The sequence below is a fragment of the Amblyomma maculatum genome, chromosome 3, assembly GCF_055883805.1.
Source record: "Amblyomma maculatum isolate TAMU_Amacu chromosome 3, ASM5588380v1, whole genome shotgun sequence".
NCBI classification, from domain to species: domain Eukaryota; kingdom Metazoa; phylum Arthropoda; class Arachnida; order Ixodida; family Ixodidae; genus Amblyomma; species Amblyomma maculatum.
In genome coordinates, this window is record NC_139346.1 from 93,501,576 (window position 1) to 93,521,309 (window position 19,734).

General features: G+C 45.5%; 2 protein-coding genes across 2 annotated transcripts in view; one reads left to right on the top strand and one right to left on the bottom strand.

The window, feature by feature from the left end:
• Positions 1-19,734, top strand: part of Gprk1 (G protein-coupled receptor kinase 1) — a 144,965-nt gene that overhangs the window by 48,407 nt on the left and 76,824 nt on the right. The window lies entirely within an intron of this gene.
• On the bottom strand, positions 854-4,908 carry LOC146195333 (uncharacterized). The gene is made up of 3 exons (XM_084597776.1): positions 4,414-4,908; positions 1,697-1,898; positions 854-1,322 (listed from the first exon to the last, which is right to left on the bottom strand). Exons 1-3 carry the CDS (start codon positions 4,455-4,457, stop codon positions 1,257-1,259), a joined length of 312 nt encoding a protein of 103 aa, XP_084453902.1. The 5' UTR covers positions 4,458-4,908; the 3' UTR covers positions 854-1,256.

Below are 19,734 nucleotides of genomic sequence, written 5' to 3' on the forward strand. Positions count from 1 at the left end.
TCTAGTGCATATTTGCGGTCACAAGCATCTCGTGCCACTAACAGTTCGAAGTCAGCGTTGGGAACAAGTGAAGCCGTTGGTCCGGAGCACAGCTGTCAGGTGTCCACCGGTAGACGGTCACGCAGTCAAAGGAGCATGGGAGACAATGCCGAACCAAAGTCATCGCGTCCTTTCAATTCGCCAAGTAGCGAGATGGCAAACTGAAGCTGTCATATCGCTGCACACAACACTCGGGCAAAAACCCCTGCATTTGAACACGAACACTATCACACGCCACCCTAAATGCCACCACGCACACACCATGTCATGTTGAACACTGTGAAACGAGAACGAGAAAGTAGTCATGCACTGCTGCAATCAATCGAGATAAATATTGCTGCATCTCGCATAAAAAAAAAATTCATAAAGCTGCATCTCGGCATAACAGCGTCAACAAATGAACAGCATAAATCTTTGGGTAGCATTGTTGCATGCAGTGATGCTCATCTTGGAAATGGAGTAACTGTTCTAGAAAACGCGGACAACAGAAACAGAAGTGGACATGGACGTACACAGGCTCACAACTGTATTTTACTAACCGAAAGAGGACATATATAGAGCAAGCAAAAGTATAGCGTTGAGCATGTGGTTTTGTGCACTTTATATATGTCATCGTTACTTAGTAAAATCCAGTTGTGAGTCTGCAAGCCTCCTGTCCACTTGTTTCTGATGTCCAAGTTTCCTAGAGCACTTACCCTATTTACAAGATATGCACCACTGCATGCTGCAATTATTGCTGTAAGGAATACAGAGATGAATTCTGCGACTGTTGTCAAATGCCTCAACTATGAAGGTCACTGCTTGCCATGCTTGTCCATATTTTACTGAGAAAGGCAGCCTAAAAAAAAAAAAAAAAAGATGTTCCAAATTTTTTGACCGCAGGACGTAGGCCGACACTTATGTCTGAAAAGGCACAAGGTATTGACCAACTGAGGCAGACACAAGACAAAGTAGATAGACACATGACAGCTGTACAAAGATGTTCGGCAGTTCATTGCGCAACTTTATACATGCGCCCTACCTGTTACCATCTCAAAGTTTGGTTCTTGAAATAGTCAATAAAAGCAAAATCCCATGCTACGCTGCCAAACCCCCCTCTACAGCTTTCCTAACACTGCTAATTGCCTTGTTGAAGGCAACATGATGAGGTTGCAGTACGGCACCTCCAAACAGCTTGTAGAGTAGAGGCCATCGGGGGTAGGCTGCATCACTATAGATCACATATTTATGACCCATAGTGATCTTCTGCAGGTTCTCAAAGTGCACCGTCTCCTTGAGGATCCCTAAAAGATAGCAAGAATTAAAAATATAACCAATGCGGGTCTACACAGGTGCCTCTTCTTTTTGTATAATGAGATGTAATTACAGTTGCAAGTTTTTAGATACAATTTTTTCCTACAAATTTATAAAATGCCACATGCTAACACAATCTTGCATCACATACTTAAGTGCCACGTTTCTTTACAGATGAAATGCTGTTTTTCATGAGGTGGGTCATTGAGTACCCTTTCCCAAAAACCAACTCAAAAAATATAAAGGTACTTGTGGAATTTTCGCAGCAGAGATGTTAGGCTTTAAATTGGAAATGCACTCCCCTGAATATGAAAAACATATTACAGCTAGTTACTGCAATGAAGACATGACTGAACAGGCTTACCTGCATCGTGACGTCTGCCTTTAAATGGCCCACTGGCAGACTATGGCATTGGTACACATTAGTGCCTGATATTTCGGCACAGGCTCCACTTGTGCCCAGAGAAGTCCTCCTTCTGAGCCACAGACGGTCGGCAAATTTGCCTTGCTGTGCCATGATGAAACCCCAGCAGTTGAGCACAAGGGCCTTCCTTTGCATGCACCGCCTGAGGAGGAAAAATTGGAGCGGCTGCAAGCAACGATCGCTTATAAAGTCCCTATAAAGTGGTCATGAGAAAATAATCTTTCAGTGTGCACCTTCTTTACTGTGCCGTAGCATAATACTTATTGCATTGCTTTTGGAAGAGTTCACTAGCGTTACCTCGTACAGGCCCATCAATTTTAAGGTGAAAATCTTTAATGGCTCATACTGTCGGCATTTGTTTGTTTGGTCACACTATAGCTGTCAATCAAATGACGTCATGATGATGCCATCAGAAAAAATTAAAATCCTGTTTTCTCTGGGAGCCGAACCTCTATCCCTCGCATCCCCATCCGAGTGCTTTAGCCAACTGTGCAACGTTCGGGATCTTGAAATACACATCAAAATTCTCCTTGTTTACTGTAAGGATGATAGTAGCGATGACAATGAAGTTGGAATTAGCAGTGATGACATTAGCAATGATAATGACGGTGCATTTAATTCATAATGATGAGAGCAAACGTGATGCACCGTGTGCACCAGCAACGCTTAGATTTTCACATTTCTGCAGTGTAGATTCCGCAGTGCTCCCGGATTTTTTCAACACTATCATCGACACTTGATTTTTTTTTTTTTTCAAAGCAAGCGAAATTCAGAAACCTACACTATGTTATTTTCTTTTTTTTTTTTTTTGAAAGATCATATATACATCTCACTTTTGCAAACGGTTTGAGACAATAAGGATGTAAATAAAGACCAGGAATTTCACAGAAATCATGTGCCAAATCAAAAATGAGCCAGATTCTGCTGATGTGCAGATGGAAATGAGCCAAATCTATTTTATTCTTGACAGCTTTCTTTCTCAGCTTTAGCATGATAGGGTGGACTACTGCGAGTGTAAATTCAATTATGGCTTCTCCATAACTACTTCCTTATCACTGTCTAGGATACGAAGAGATCACAGGAAAATCTGAAGCCAGAAGATAAAAACACTGGGAACATAGGCCTGCAGCAGACGAAGCAGTTTGTGCATAAAGCTAGCAAAATAACTTATAAAAGACTACATTCAGTTTAGCCTGTTGGCAGCGGCTTTCTGTATTTAGCAACATAAGCAAATAGCCGAAACTGGCAAGAAACGACAATATTTGCCGCTGTCTTGTCGCTTTGCATCCTATGTGCATCTACCATTCCCCGGCAATACAATGGTGCACTGAATTAAAATAGCTCTTCATTAAACACATTCCAACTAATTTCTACCAACAGAAAATAGCCTCACATCTTTGCTTGAAGCAGAAGCCCACTAAGCATTTATTTGCTCACTTTAGAGCAAATCAGTGCTGCTGATTGTGTGACAATGAATATTACAACTCTTCATCAGCTGTATTCACAGTATGATCGTTTACAGGTATTATTTTCACAAAGAGACTAGAAACGACTCTGAAAAAAATTTCCTTCAGTCAAAGTAGGGTCAAATATAGATTTTCATATCGATAAGGGCCAAATCCAAAATTGCTTACATTGTTTAAATTATTGCATAAAATCTTATGAAATTTCTGTGTTGAGTATTTCTAATACATGAAGCAAATTAAAAAATAACTTGTGCTGATAACAACCTTTTGCGTATTTCTCAGTTTGTGTTTCCGTGGACTTCCCTAATTTAATAAAAAAAAATATTGACTTGTAAGTGTGCTAGTGTTTATGTTGATGACCTTATGCTGTGCTAGTAGGCAAGATCGAAAAGCAGCATAGCACTGGTTGCATTCGGGACGTTAAACAGTTTCACTAAATTCGATGTCGACAAGAGAGCACCTTCCCAAAGCTCTACAACCGAGTTGGAGAGCAGGGGTATATATATATGCCTTTGCACAAGTGTGCCTAAGTTAATTGACGTTAAAAAAAAAAAAAAAAAAAAGATCAATGATTACAGCAGACGTTCGGTGACTGGGCACGAGTCAACTGCAATCGTTAATGTATATTATGTTTTACAGTAGCCAAAACTGCTCGCCTGCTAGAAACGACACAACGTCGTTACGCGCCAGAGAGCATTGGTCCCATGCCATCATCCCTAGGAGCATGAGCGCTGGTGCCTTTCGACTACAAAATGGTAGGGTTTTGACGTAGTTATATCGAGTAGAAGGCTCGGTAGCGTTTATGCACACATGGAAGCTGATGGGGATGATGTGCAATGAGTAGCGCGAGAGTGCGTAGCAGTGTGAACGCGGGATGATACGACATCCCGCCCCGCTTCTCACAAGGAATTTATCGCTTGAAATCCGCTCCGGCCTTTTTTTTTTTTTTTTTTTTTTTCAAATTTGAAAGCGCTATAAGCGGTCGCACAAGTGTTAGACTGTTTTGATAAGCTCTGAACCTCAGGATTAGCGCTAATTCGCATTCAAAGATGACTACTGAAACGCCACAGCCAGTCAGCTTTGCTTTACATGTTTCGGCGGGCATATTTATTTGACACAGAAAGCACTGCTATCAATAATTTGGCTTGTAACCGTCAAGCCACCACAGCCACCACACCATGCGCTACTTACCTCGGAGAATCGCTGAAGAGCTTGCAGATCAAGCCACTTGTCATATCGTAGAGTAGATGACCGAAGTAAAAATCGAGCTGCGCCAAGGTGCCTCGGAGCCGGAGACCCTGACACGCTGCGCACTGATGACCTCATTTGGAATTAGGAGGGCTAACTGCAGCTCTCCGAAATTCTCTTTCTAGAATCTAAAAATCCTGTTGAACACTATGTTGTTGTTGGCGCCGATGTTGAAGGGTACCACGCTCACGTAAGTTCCTTCGAGGCTTTGGAATATCGCGCTCCCGTTGAAATCAATGCATGTCTTCAAATTCATCCCATGATAGGGTGCTCAAAAAAGCTGCCTGTCGTGAAGGGTGAAGGATGCTGTCGGCATGATGTAACGTAACGTGGGCAGGTTGCACCGATAGCACGAGCAAATTCTAGCACACGACCGAACACCAGCAAACACGAGCAGTTGTTTCCTTCCTCCATGCGAGCACTACGAGCACCAAAACAAACGGATTTAATGCAACTAGGCTTGGATTGTTCAGGCTTGCTGCAGGTAGCAAAGTGGTTAAAAGTGAGCTCAAATTAATAATTATTCGAAACACAGCTAACACGTCAACATGATGACTTCGGGGGATCTGCATGTGACATTTTTGTGACATTATTTGGAGCATTTATTACAAATAGCTTCTATCTTTTTTTATTGGATAGCCATCATCATCATCTGCATGTACGTCTAGCGATACGTCTTACGTATGGGCGATACGTACAGCTAAAACGTGTTTTGCCCGGTGTCAGCCGAATACGTCTACATCAATTTTCACGCATGCGCAGTAGGCGTCCGATACGTCTACGTCTGTACGTCTCCGGGAGACGTAATACGTCTCCGGTAAGCTAAATCTCTCTAGTATATTGCATTCCCGGTAAACGCGTCAGCCGCTCTTTTACCGCCGCTTCTCCCTGTTGCATCGAAAATGATCGACGCGCTATTTGACACAGAAACACGGATGGAAAACGAGGACACCGTGCATTTTTTTCTGTCACTATTATCGTGGGGATTAATGTTTAGCCCCCTTTTTTACACTCATATTTGTCCTCTGAAATATTTAACAAAAACGTAAAAAAAAAATAGAGAGGGAGACCGGACCAGTGAAGGTTTTTCTGGCTTAAACCAATATATATAAGAAATAAAAATGAGCTAAACGCCCCCAAATTGAAACAACTAATTGGAAGAAAAAGCAGGAATGTAGAAAAAAAAAGGCAAACGAAGAACACGACGACGTAGTGATAACATACAATTCTGCGAAGAACACAACGAAGACGAAAGGAATAAATTGAGAGAAAGGAGGTAGGCAAAACGTGTCGAAGAGAACCCAATCGCACGAAGAAAAGAAAAAGCGCGAAGCATGATGGGCTTGTTCCCATGAAAACGGTTTTCGCTTCACCCAATGGAGTCCTTTATATCAGTTCTACATGGTTTCGCGCGCGGTTGAAATAATTCAGAATACTCTGTAGAAATTATAAAGCGTATACAACAGGCACGAGCAAGATCGCGAACTGATTTATTTATAGGAAGGGAAAGGCGCGGTAACTGTCTCACTCTTGTCCTGTGGACACCTCAAACGCGCCGTAAGAGAAGGGAGGAAGGTGGGAGTGAAAGTGGAAAGAGGGAAAGAGGCGCCGTAGTGGAGGGCTACGGAGTAATTTCGACCACCTGGGGATCTTTAACGTGCGCTGCATCGCACAGCACACGGACGCCTCTTCGTTTCGTCTCCATCGAAACGCAGCCGCCGAGGTCGGGTTCGAACCCGGGTACTTCGGCACAGTAGTCGGGCGTCTTACCACTGCACCACCCCGGCGGTATGCCGGCGGGGCAACAAGATCGCGAAGAGCGCACGGTTGCTTGGAGGGAGACCGGAGGTGAGGAGGGTGGCTGATACTGGCCGCCCTGATGGGACTGGGACAGGTCACCGCCGCTTACGGCGGGGGCTTGCCAGCCACCGAATTTTTATCTGTTGTAGGCCGTCGTTGCACCCGCCACCGTTTCGGTCAGTTTCTGTGGTGGACGACGGCTGTTGCGGCGCGCGTCTTTCTCTCCCTCTTCTTTTATTGCGAAATCAATACTGCTCGCAGTTTGAGCCGTCAGCGTGGCCCGGCGGCGACCACCATTGACCTTTAGACGACCCCCGTAGACGACCTCAAGCTGGCAGGAGCTGCCAACTTGGGTCTCTCGTTTCACATGGGACGGTTATGTCAGAATCAGCCTGCTAGGACCCTAGCATTCACGTTACCCCTATAGGCCACTAAGGCACGTTCATACGGCTTGGTTAAAGCGGGGCTTTATGTGTGGGCTGGGGAAGAAGAAGAATTAGAAGAATGCTCGGTCACCCGCAGCTATTGCTTTCGCTCAATACAATATTCGGTTCAGCAGCGTTGAACTCTTCTAATATCTTCTCTTCTGTCCGCTCAAGGCAGCGGAGGTGGCTCAGCTACAGAGCCAGTAGCAGGCCCGTGCATTTTCTTTTTCCTTTTCCTACAGCCACAACAACGGTTGCGTTAGATCGCACACTATCAATTATAGGATCGCACGTACTGGCACATGAACGCTAACACTCGCGCAAGGTTTGTAGAAAATCGTACCGAAGCAAAACTCGTGCGCAATCACAGAATACGAACAAGCTTTGCAAGGCGATAGAAAGCCTAACTTATCTGAAGGAACTGATGGGTGAAGAAAGCCTAACTTATGTGAAGGAACTGATGGGTCAAAGTTTGTTGCGATGTAATCCTCATTGCCGAAGACATTGGTCTAGCTGACCATTGAGCAAGTTCGCCGTTGGAATTCATGTCGAGTGTAATTTCTTTTCTTTTTTTTTGGCCGAGCCTTTGCATCCAGCGTCTACATTGGCACACCCGTGCGCAGTAGTGGTTTAGTGCTGTGACGCAGTCCGTTGCTGCTGGGTTGCCGCGGTCGGGTCATATACGGCTTCTTTTGTGGCCACATTTGGATAGCTGTGAACTGTGAATCAATCAATCAATCAATCAATCAATCAATCAATCAATCAATCAATTAATCAATCAATCAATCAATCAATCAATCAATCAATGGGTTTTATTTTGCAGAAAACAAGCTGGATTAAACGTATGCGTACCGCATCCAATCTTATTGCAGCTGATGAACCAAATACTGTAGTTTGCTATTAAATGAACGAATATATTGAGTTTATGGCCGCTGCCAGCGGGCTTCCCGCGGAATTAATCCGTTGCTGCGGATCAGACTCACCGACAGTGAGCTCGCCATTTTGTAGCGTTGGAGACCGCCGCCATCAGAGCGGAGCCGTGACGACGAAAATCCCTTTGTCTCATACCCAGAGAGAGGGGATTCTTAATGCAAGAAAAAAAAAAAAGGAGAGAGAGAGGGAGGGATAAATATGCGAAAGAGCGTGTTAAAAGTAGTAGCCTGGCACTGCGTGTGTTCGGTGGTGCGGCAGTCAGAGTTCCGGCGAAAATTGTGGCGTAGGCACTTCGAGCGGACGCGAGCACACGCACAGAAATCAATTTGAAGTTTTTCCCCCAAGTCTGAGACGCTCTGCCGCAAAAGACCAAGAGGAGGATGGGGCTGTGGTGGCGGCAGCAGATCCGTAGCTTCTTCACTGTCGTCGCTGTTTGGGCGCTTGATTCGGGGCCCTCTCGCCTTTCTTCTCGCACTGGGGCCTGGCCCGCCTTCGGCCGGATATGAGCTAGCGTGTCTTCCCTTTTTCGACCGTCGTCGCGAGGCAGCGCCGCTTCTGCGAGACGCCTTCGGGGCACAACACACAAGGCGAGGCCAGTGGCGAGAAGTGGTTCTTTTTGGGGAGGAGCGAGAGGGAAGAGCGCCGCTACATTATCGGGAGAGGAGGAGCCTATTTACTTCGACCGCGTCAAAGCCAGCGTCGATCCGCCCGCTCCGCGGCCAACTGTGCGGCATCATGTGACGTGCGCCGCCCTGGGACCCGCGCGACAGGCTTTTTCTTTTTTTCTTTTGTTACTGGCTGTGTGCGCGTCAGTTCGACGAGATGGAAAAAAAAAAAAAAAAAAAAGCGAATAGCCGGGAAATTGGCGCTGCGTGATTCTATTTAAAGTTCCGAGTTGTCAGTGAGCTGTTTCTCGACATACCTTTCCCTTACACCCGAGCTGCTAGCGCTCAATTTTGTCTCACTTTTTAAGCATGAACTGCTTCTAACAGACCTCGGTAAGTAGCTCCTTTCGGATGTGAGGGCGAGGTGGGAATTGAACATTGGTCAGATACGCCCAACTAAAACTTGTCTACTGGCTGGTTGCGCTGCGGCCCATCGTCAAGGATGCGCGCTGGGCCGGTCGCTTCCCCGGAGATTCATGTCGAAGTATGCTCGGAGGAGTGGGGAGATCCCGTAAGTTCCCGAGGCAGGAGATCCTGGAACTTTCGCGGTTTATGTGAGGTAGCTTGTGACAGCGGACGAGGATCATCCGAAAAGGGAGCCTTATTTACTTGATTTGCATTAATATAGCAATCTTCTATTTTCTCTTATTTACCTTACAGCTCTGCTAATTTTGTATGAAATGTTTTTTTTTTTTTTATACGCGAGTCTTTCTGATGTTTCTTTTCTGTTGTATGTTGCGAGTTTTTCATTATGTGTGTCGTTATTTCATTGTTACGTTTTTGTTGACACGCTTGCTGTGTACGCCATGCCTTGCAACGGTTTCCTGTCAGTCAAGCTGCTCTAGCAGCTTTTGTCAAGGAAACCTTCCAGCAAAACTGGAAAATAAACTGAAACTGAACTGAACTGAACTGAACTGGATTGGTCCCATATAACGCCTTAAAGACGGAGCTTAAGCGTCCCCCGTGATTTGTATCTTATTTAATTATTATTTTCTGCTGGATGTCAGTGGCTTCCAGAAGAGGGCCGTTACGTGTTGGTTTGTACACGTTGAAAAAGGGACTAAAACAGCACCAGACAAGACAAGTGAGGCTCAGACAAGGCGGCAACACCAGCTCAAAAAGTCATTACTGTAAGGGATATGGGATATCTTAAGCTCCCTTTAGTGGTATGACGCGATACCGTAGGCTACCACCGTACACGTAAAGCCCTGCTTCAACAAAGCCGTATGAACGTGCACACAGGGTATACATAGGGGTAACGTGGATTCAAGGTTCTTGGCAGGCTGGCTCTGATATCACCCTCCCATGTGAAAGGAGAGGCCTGTCAGCTGCCAGGTTGTGATTCTTCGCTCACAACTGCAATGCAGACGGTGGCGCCGGTGCCAGATTTTCGTTGGACGGGGTCTTTAACGTTTTTGCTTTGAAAAGCGGTCTAGTAAGTGCTATGCCTATACGCCGCTTCACTGTATAGGACTGCAGAGGACCTGAGCTAAGCTGTGAAGCGATAATTAATCTTGACGGTGACGATTGAGCCCACTGCTGCATGCTTCTGAGTGAGTTCGCGATATCAAGGGCTAACACAATGTTCGAAACGGTGAACTGGATGTGAGCATGCGCAGTAAAACTCGAGAGACATCATTGTCATCTCGCCTCGGCGGTCGACTCTGGCGCTTCAGTAGCTGCTTTCGCAGTCAGGAGCATGCGTCTGGGGCGTTCTTATAGCCAGGCGCTTTTCCGCCTGAACTAATGCATATAGGGCCTATATGGTACCCAACTACTAGATGGTAACCGAGTGCCGTAGGCTGCGCAAGGTGCAAGAACACTAATTCTTACGGAGAATAAAGAAAAAAAAATGACACTGATGGACCAGCACTTGGACGCTGCCTTCATGAATTTGTGTTGGGATCGGCGAGCACAAGATAACGAGGTGGAGATCACGGTTATCGTACAAATTACCCGCAGTTAATTGATTGCCTTTTCAATTTGCATAGTTCTACATGTGGTCTGTGCGGTTTTGTAAGTGTGTAGACGCACGATGCTAATCAAATTTACGTAACTTTCTAAAGTATTTCGACGTTCGGATTGAGCTGCGGGTCACGTTTCACTTTCTGCTGCTAACCCGTGTGCAGAATCTGCAATGTGCTGCAGTGAAAGCTTACGAACAGTCGTTCTACGCTCATCGTGTAGGGGCGGTATTAGAAAGGCGCTTTCTCAAAACCGAAATGAAATTTATTTATCTATTTATTTATTCGTTGATATGCAATCATACGGCGATTTCCGCAGGATGGTTCAGAACAATACAGTGTACAGAACAGAAAGAAAAAAGCACTTTCCACTGGTTATACAATGGAAAGCAAAATACACAATGTACTACTACCCCGCCGCGGTGGCACAGTGGTTACGGCTCTCGACTACTGTTCCCAAGGACGCGGGATCGAATCCCGGCCTCGGCGGCCGCTTTTCGATGGAGGTGAAAAGCAAGGCACCCGTGTGCTGTGCGATGTCAGTGCACGTTAAAGAACCCCAGGTGGTTGAAATTTCCGGAGTCCTCCACTACGGCGTGTCTCATATAGCCTGAGTCGCTTTGGGACAAACGCCACAAACCAAACCAATCAACCAATGTACTGCTGACCTCGAGAACTATAAATAGAAATAAAGCATTAAAAAAGGTAAATTACGCACACACAAGAAGCTATATAAATAGTAGTAGGAATAGCGTTACTCTATCCTTGATAAAAGTGCAGTTAATGTTGGTGCAGAAATGGCGTTGTTGTTCGGCTGATTCAAATCGGCTGTGGTTCGGGGGAAAAATAAATATTTGGAAATGTTGTTACGCGAGTTGAACGGGATTATAGTTGGACTGTGCCTTTGACGAGTAGCATATCCAGAAGAGAAAAACATGATTTCAGTTATGTCAGTCTTATAATTACCATTAATTAACTGCAGTCGTCAGCGACGCCTTCTTAGCGCCAAGGGGAATGATTCTCCCTCTTTAAAAATATCTGTAACCGAATCTGATAAATTTGTTATAAATTAAATGCGCAGCTCTTCTCTGTACCTTTTCTAGTTTAGCGGTATTAGTTTTTGTTTAAAGCGTCTTAAATAGCCTCAGATAGGTAATGCAATTGACATAAGCGATAAGGCGTTCAGAAGGAGTAGAAAACTTCGGCGCACGCCGAAGGGAAAAAAGTTGTTTTCACGCTTGCAATTACGTAGTTAACATGAGTACTGCCGTTAAAGGGCCACTGTCCAGGGAAGGCCCTTTTAAGAAAAGGAGCCCAGTGTTTCGATCAGGTACCGGAGATAGTCTGTGCAAATTTCTACAGCGACACGCGCGCCGCAAAGCATCGAAAATAGAATTCAAAGCTCCCTCATGCTCTCCTTTGAGAAGCCAGCGTCACCGCTCCCTGCGCTGGCCCGACGGGCCCCGATAACGACGTACGTATCGGGAACGACGTCCATTGGTCCGTCTAGCTGACTGACGGGAGAAGGAGGGGTGTCTACCGCTCGCAGCGCGCTTTTCCCTCGCCACGGCCAGACTGAATCCAGCGGCGAGCGCTCCCTCGACCGTTTTTTTTTTTTTTTTTTTTTTTTCGCGCTCGCGGAGAGCCACGCCCCACCTCCCGCCAAACGCGGAGGAGGAAGGGGAATTTGTATTGCGGAGGCTAGACGACCTCGGGCAGGAGAGTGAAAAACCTTTGCGAGGGAACAGAAGGAGAGAGGCAGGATAGAATCGGGTGATTGAGGTGGCTGTAACTGCGTTATTAGTTACTCTTTTCAAAAACATTTTGCGGCCTTGCGTTCCAGAGGCGAAGTCTCACAGTCAACGGGGAAGAAAATATTTTCGACCGGAGGGTGGACAGTGGGCCTTTAAGATTATTCTAGATGCACAGTCCTAAGTCCTCACAGCTACTTACGGCAGAAAGCAAGGTATTAATAATATTGTTGTAAAAAAGCAAGGTTTTGTTCTTATGTGTTTTCATAGAAAGTTTTCTTTTTTTTTGTGATATACCAAGAAAGAAGATTTTGAAGCGCGCACTGTTAAAAAAATTAAAGAGCACTGCAGAATCTGCTTTGGATAATACGAAAGCACGGATGCTGCTGTTCGTTGCTTTTGGTTGCTTCTGGTTGCTTCTGGTTGCTTCTGGTTGCTTCTGGTTGCTTCTGGTTGCTTCTAGTGGCTTAATTCACTTCATGTTTGCCCCTTTTAGTCTTTGGTACTTTCAAATTGCGCGAATCCCTTCCTATGCCCTTTTTCGGCTCGACTTCAGATTGCGTGACGTCACATCTTTGACATCACCCTAACTGACCGATTTAATTAACCATTTTAGTATTTGATACATTCAAATGTGGCGCCAAGCTATTCGCTAATGAGACCATTTTCGACTTTACTTTTTCATTTCTTACCTCTAATTAATTACCTAACTAACCTATTGGCCTAATTATTTTTTTCGCACATAACATTACATCAATCTCTATCGACTGACACCACTCATTAACCTCTACGACTTCTCAGTTACAACTGCTGCGGACAAGATTTTGCAAATTGCGCGCCATCCCTTCCTATGCCCTTTTTTCAGCTCTACTTCCGGTTGCGTGACGTCACATTATTCACTTCTTGTTTACCCATTTTAGACTTCGGTACTTTCAAATTGTGCGCCAATCCCTTCCTATGCCCTTTTCCGGCTCGACTTCAGGTTGCGTAACGTCACATCTTTGACGTCACCCTAATTGACTGCCCTAATTAACTACGTTAGTCCTTGGTACGTTGAAATTGCGCGCCAATCTCTTCCTATGCCCGTTTTTGGCTCGACTTCAGGTTGCGTGACGTCACAACCTTGACGTCACCTTAATTGACTGATTTAAGTAACTATTTTAGTATTTGATACATTCAAATGTGGCGCCAAGCCATTCGCTAATGAGACCGTTTTTCTCTTTACTGTTTCATTTTTACCTCTAATTAATTACCTAATTAACTTATTGGCCTATTTATTTTTTCGCACACATTACGTCACCCTCTATCGATTGACACCACTCATTAACCTCTATGACTTCTCACTCACAACTGCTGCGGACACGATTTTGAGTGTTTATTGGCCTAATTGTTATTTCGGACACAACATTACGTCATCCTTTATCGATTGACACCACTCATTAACCTTTAGCACTTCTCAATTACTCACAATTGCTGCGGACACGATTTTGAGTGTTTATGGGCCTACTTATTATTTCGGACACAACATTACGTCACTCTCTATTGATTGACACCACTCATTAACCTTTACCACTTCTCAATTACTCGCAGTTGCTGCGGACACGATTTTGAGGATGCGGTTTGCGGACACGGTCTGCGGACAGAAATCTGTGAACATAGCGAAGTAGCGCTTTCGCTTTAATAATAATTGGTCTGACATGCTGCTAATTTCTGAGTACAGAACACAGTCGTCGGCAAAGTGTTTGAGATTTTAATACCTTCCACAATAGCATTAATATGCAACAGAAACAATAGCGGCCCTAACACAGATCCCTGCGATACTGCCACGAAAAAAGAAAATTGTCAAGAAAACAAACAAATTATTTTCTGTGGGTTAGGCAGGCAGTGATCCATTCTGCTGATTATTTTGGAAAACGTTTACATTTATGAAGTAGTTTTTTATGAGAAACTTTGTCAAATGCTTTCGAGAAATCCACGAATATTACGTCAATTTCAGCAACTTTATTAATTCATGTTGCAAAATAATGGATCTTTGCCACGCGTCCATTTAGTTCGTCCGACATTTCACCGACGTGAAGACCCACTTTCTTCTGCCTGCACTTAATTTGTCTCTGTCATCCACAAATGCCTTGAATGCGAATGAAGAGAAGTGTCAATAACAATGGCTTGAGCTACTCAGCGTCTCGCTCCACGCGTACAGTGATGGCTTGACCTCATGAGCCTTAACGTCTCGCACCAGCTCAGGCTATGCGAGGACGGCGCAGTGAGGCTAAGTACTGGATCGCCCTAACACTGAACTACCGCGGCGGAAAAAAAAAAAAAAAAATCTCAGTCTAGTATAGTATTTGTAGTCGAAGCATAGTGTTGCGGCGGCAACAAAGGCCACTATATGCAAATCACTAGGTTGCTTTTACAAATGTTACGGTTGAAAACCCGCGTGCTGCATGCAAACGTGTTTCAAATACCGTTGAACCGAAGTCGTCCGACTCCACGGATGCTCTTGTATAGTGCTGTGGAAAAAGGCATGCGGAATGAATACCAAACGGGTGGAATAAACATCGCGGAGGCATTCGGGAGCTTTAAAGCTGCCTCATCTCCCCTAACACACACTAAAGCTGCCCCTTCCCTCCGGTAAAAAAACAATGGTTGGCGACGAAGTATTCTAAGAGTTTATGTGATAACATTTGTCGTGTAGACATGAGTTCATACTAACTAATGGTCTTAACTAGTGCTAACTGTAGTGGAGCTAAATGGTAGTACTATACTTATGAGGCCTGCTTAGCAGTGCTTATTTGATGACCTTAATTTTATCTAAGTGCTGCTGTACTTTAGCGTGTGGCTGCTGCAGGTCTATACGGTATATGAGGCGGCCTCTCACCTGTCGCTCTGAACGAACGTTTCCTCAGTGGCGTAGAGGTGCGACGCCGAATAGCACGTCACCTGGCCAAGCTGGAAGGTGCTCTGGCGGAGAGTTTTTGCAAGGCTGTGACGTCGCACTCCGCGTGCGAGCGCAAGCGTAACCTTTTCAGAACTGTTTCCTGTCTTCGGAGGCGCTTTGCAATGCTCTTTGGCTGCGGTTGCGGTTGTGGCCACGTGGATGACGTCACAGCCTTGCAAAACTTCCTGCCAGAGCACCTTCCAACTTGGCCAGGTGACGTGTTATTTAGCATCGCACACCACGCTGACCAATCGGCGCTGGACCGTGCCACCTGCCAGTCAGAACATTTCCTGATCGGTAGATGGTTCGATGACGTTACGTAGTCATGTCACCCGGTCGAGCGTCGATTGGCTGCCGGAGTGTGGCGTCACGGGACCACGTTGCCAGGCGGGGATTTTGTGACACGCAGTACTCCACCAGGCTGGGATTATCTCGGAATGTAATCTCTTAACCCTGTCGCTTTCAAACTAAAGTAGTGCCTGCAGCATAGCGAGTGGTTGATTCCAACAGCCTTCTGTAGTCGCCGTTGACCACCTCGAATCTTCGTCATCCGCATATGCCTTTCGGCTTAAATGTTCTTTCAAAGTTTCCGCGAAGCATGGCTGTTATAAGACCAGACTGGAATATTCGTACGCTGTTTAGGGGTATTCTGGAGCGTCCCATAAATAAGGGGAGCTATAATGGTAGAGGGATAATGACGTTTTTATAAAAAAAAAATTCTTCCTTGGTTCTGCATCGACACGTAAATTAATGCAGTGGAGCATAGTTTGTACCGATAACAGCTGCCTAGTAGGTGACATTTAAGAGGGTGCATTGTACTTTTACAGAAATTAATGAGCAAAGGCGGTGTCTGTTGTTGGCGAAGCGAGCGCATAGTGGAGCCGGCGGAGGTCGATGTAAGGTGGTGAGCCTGAGCATCTTGCTGCGGCAATGGCTGGCCGCTGCTGCGGCCCGAGGCCAAGTTCGCAGGGCTTTCCGTCAACATGCCCTCAAAGTGGGGTTAATCGTGGGTGGGCCAAATTTAGCCACCTCCCCATCCTTCCCTCTCCAGAGATTCTAGCCAGTAAAGCCGTGCTACCCCCCCCCCCCCCCCTTCCTATCCCCCTATCACAATCTCCAAGAGTGACCCAAAAATCCGGCCCCGCATCAATCTTGATTCGCAGGAAGGAGGAGGAGGAAGAAGAAGATGAGGAGGAAAGGCAGGGAGGTTAACCTGTAACAGAAACCGGTTTGCTACCCTACACTGTGGAAAAGGGGTGAGTGGATATAAAAGTTGTGAGAGAGGGATAGTTGAAGTTAATACAGTCACATATAACAGACACGCCACATCACATCACGTCACCGTCATGTCATAGCAATTCACGGGAAAATATCCAAGTGGTCAATGACGTAATTGGGATGGGGGTTCGCGTCCTGCGGGAAAACAATCCGAAGGGGGAATATACTTTATTTTATTATTTATTTACAGATACTATTAGTCCCATTCGGGATTGTTGCAGGTGGGCATATGTTAGTACTAGAGAAGTGTATATAGAACATACAAGGAACACATATTGACCTGAACATATGTACAAAGCAAATCAAGAATGTAAGATGCATAGGGTATAAAAATGATGAAACATATTATGCAAGCAAAAACAAATATGAAGCAAATATGAACGAGAATTATACATGTATTAAGACACTACACGAAGAGAAGAAAAAAACATAAACGTACTGTTTTCATATGTATACGCGTAAGTCGCAAGGAACAGAACAAGGACAGAATCGAACGGGTGGCGTACCGAGAATATGAGCATAAAATAACTTTCTGCTAATAAGTTAAATATCTTTCCACTGCGACTGCAAACTTAATAAACGAAGATAAATTAGTAACAAATGAACTGAGGCTGTTCCATTCTCTTGCGGCTAAAGGGAAGAATTAGTCTTTGAAGCAGTCAGTGTGGAAGTGATATTCAGTTAGCGTATTTGAATGCTTATTACGTGTCGGTCTAGTTACAGAGAAAGCGATGTATTTAGCAGGATCAACTTTTAAGTGTCGATAAAGTAGTTAGTACAGGAGTTTGAGGCGTGCGATTTTAGCTTGGGTCTAACGTGTTGAGTCGGTTGTTCTGTATTAATTTGGATATGAACCTAACTGCCGTCCTTTGTACTGCTTCAATTTTATTTATGTCTTGATTGGTAAAAGGAAACCAGACGACATTTGCATATTCGAGGACAGAGCGAATAAGTGCATTGTAAGCTAGTAATTTAGTTTTATAAGGCGCTATTTTGAGGCGCCGCCTGATAAAAGAATAAAAAAAAAAAATACACGTTTTAGTGCTATCGATGTCATATAATTGATGTGGGCGTGCTATCTTAGATCGCAGGTTATTAATAGGCCTAAGTATTTATGTTCATTAACTGCAGCGATAGGGGTGCCGTTTATAGTGTACTGAAATCTTGGTGTATGCTTCTTTCTAGTTATTGACAAGACAGCAGAAGTTGCGAATAGTTATTATTAAGAGCTCTGTGGTCATCGACTGAGTTGATTTCTCGATATAAATGTAGTCATCGGCGAAAAGCAGTATGTTAACATTAAGATTAGTCGCTGTATCATTGATAAATATTAAGAATAATACAAGTACCCAGACGCAGCCTTGGGGTACGCCTGATGCAACGTGAACTATATTAGACGCCTGATCGTTGATTTGTGCAAACTGTGTCCTGTCGGTCAAGTGGTTACTAATCCAGTTAACTATAGCGCCTTGGCCTAGTGTCGATTGTAGTTTGTTAACAAGCTTAGTGTGTGCGACACGCGATCAAACGCCTTTGAAAAGTCTAATAGTATTAGGTCTGTTTGTTTCTGGTTGTCTATGGTTTGAGATAAGTTATGCACTAATTCTAATAACTGAGTTACAATTGACAACCCCTGGCGGAAGCCATGCTGGAATAAAACAATACGTTGTTAGTTTTGAGGAATACAATAATGTACTTAAGGATTAAATGCTCGAGGATTCTAGACGCGGTGTAGGTGATGGAGATGGGCCTGTAATTAGTAACATGTGACCTGTATCCTGATTTGTGTACCGGTATTATTTTGGCCATTATTTTGCGGCCGGAGCTCTGTTTCGTGCTTGCTAAGGTCGCACTTGCACGAGTCGCTCGTCAGTTTCGCACTGGCCCGTGCTGCTCTTGCGGCGTTGGGGCGTGGCCCGAGGGTGAGAGTTACTGCGGAGGCTTCGCGAAGAGGAGGGGAAAGAGGGAGGTAGCTGCGGTCAGAGCCTTGGCGACCTGAGCGTGCCGGTCGTTGCCGCCGGGCTGGCGACGACGCCCCGGCACATCGCCATCCGTCAATGCGCTTTCCGTCGGCGTCGCCCCTCTTCCCTGTTTTCTTGGCGTGGTCGCTTTGCTCGCCGGGTCCCTGCTGTGCCTGCGCGGCAGTCACGTGATGGTAGTCGAGCTGCTGATGCCGCCGTTCTGTCGCCGATGATGAATGATGTGTGCCGTATTGGATGCGCCGTCCGTGATCAATCTCTCACCCCCGCAGTTGGGATTGAACGAGTCGTTCCTGGGGCGCGCGAAATAATTGCGTGTTGTGCTGACGTAAGCGGGGAGCTGGCAGTGCATTGCTTTGTACCTCTGGGTTTGGCTAAAAAAAAAAAAGCGGATAGGTGGGGGAAGGGGCTCGAGAGTAATTAATGGTGTTTATAACGTCCCAAAGCGGCTCAGGCTATGATAGAAACCGCAGTGAATGGCTCCGGAAATTTCGACCACCTTGGGTTCTGTAACGTGCACTGACATCGTACAACACACGGGTGCCCATGCCTTTCCTCTTCCATCGAAAAGCGGCCGGGATTCGATTCCGCATCCTAGGTTCAGCATTTCAGCGCCCTAACCACTGAGCCACCGCGGTGCGGTATTGGACGTGCAGACGTTAATGTAAAACAGCTCTTCTACGGAAGGGTAGCTTGTACTTGCTGATTGGTGCCGATGCAGGGATTAATACATATAATCAGGATTTCGCTAGCCATTTTCATATTAGTTATAAAACTGATATGCAAAAGGATGCGCAAGGCTTGTGTAGAAGCGTTCTTTTACGGTGTAAAAATATAGTAATTGGTCAGCCCCAAAGAGCCAAGGCTTACCTAGAAGCGCTGTCATGCATTAATGTATGTATACGTACTGGATAAGAATTGTCCGACATTCGTTAGCCGTGTACCTGTGTCAGCACCAACGAGACAGGTAGCGCCGCAAGTGGTCACCGTCACTTGGCTCTCACTCAGTCACACGGCCATCCAGCAGTGTGGGAATGCCAAGACGTTACTTTTTGCGTGGTATTTTTCCTCCATTAAAGGCCCTTCTGCGAGGTGGTTCGCCTGCGTGGTATGTTGTACACGAAGACCGCAGGCGCATCTTCGGAACAGCCGCATGCCTCATGTTACATAGCTGCTCCGTCTTTGTGTGCGCTATGGTGTGGAATTTAGTTTTATCTTTTTTTGGGACCATCTCTCGGGCAAAGCAACGTCACCGACGGAATTTCACCCAGTGGGGCTATGCTTTGTACTTAAAGGACGCTGTCTGCGGCGGGTGAGGCCGCCTTGCACTTCGGCGACTCATTGGGAGACGCAGGGTTTTTTCATACATTTCCCGTGGAACGTTCCGTATAGTGGATACGATCTGTGATACGATTTCCGTTGTTCGACGTTCGCCGCTGGTTCTATGGCTGCAGCATCTTTCCCTCTCACTCACCCACTTACACTCAATAACAGTTTAGCTCTTTGACACGTCCACACCTCTCTTCAGGGG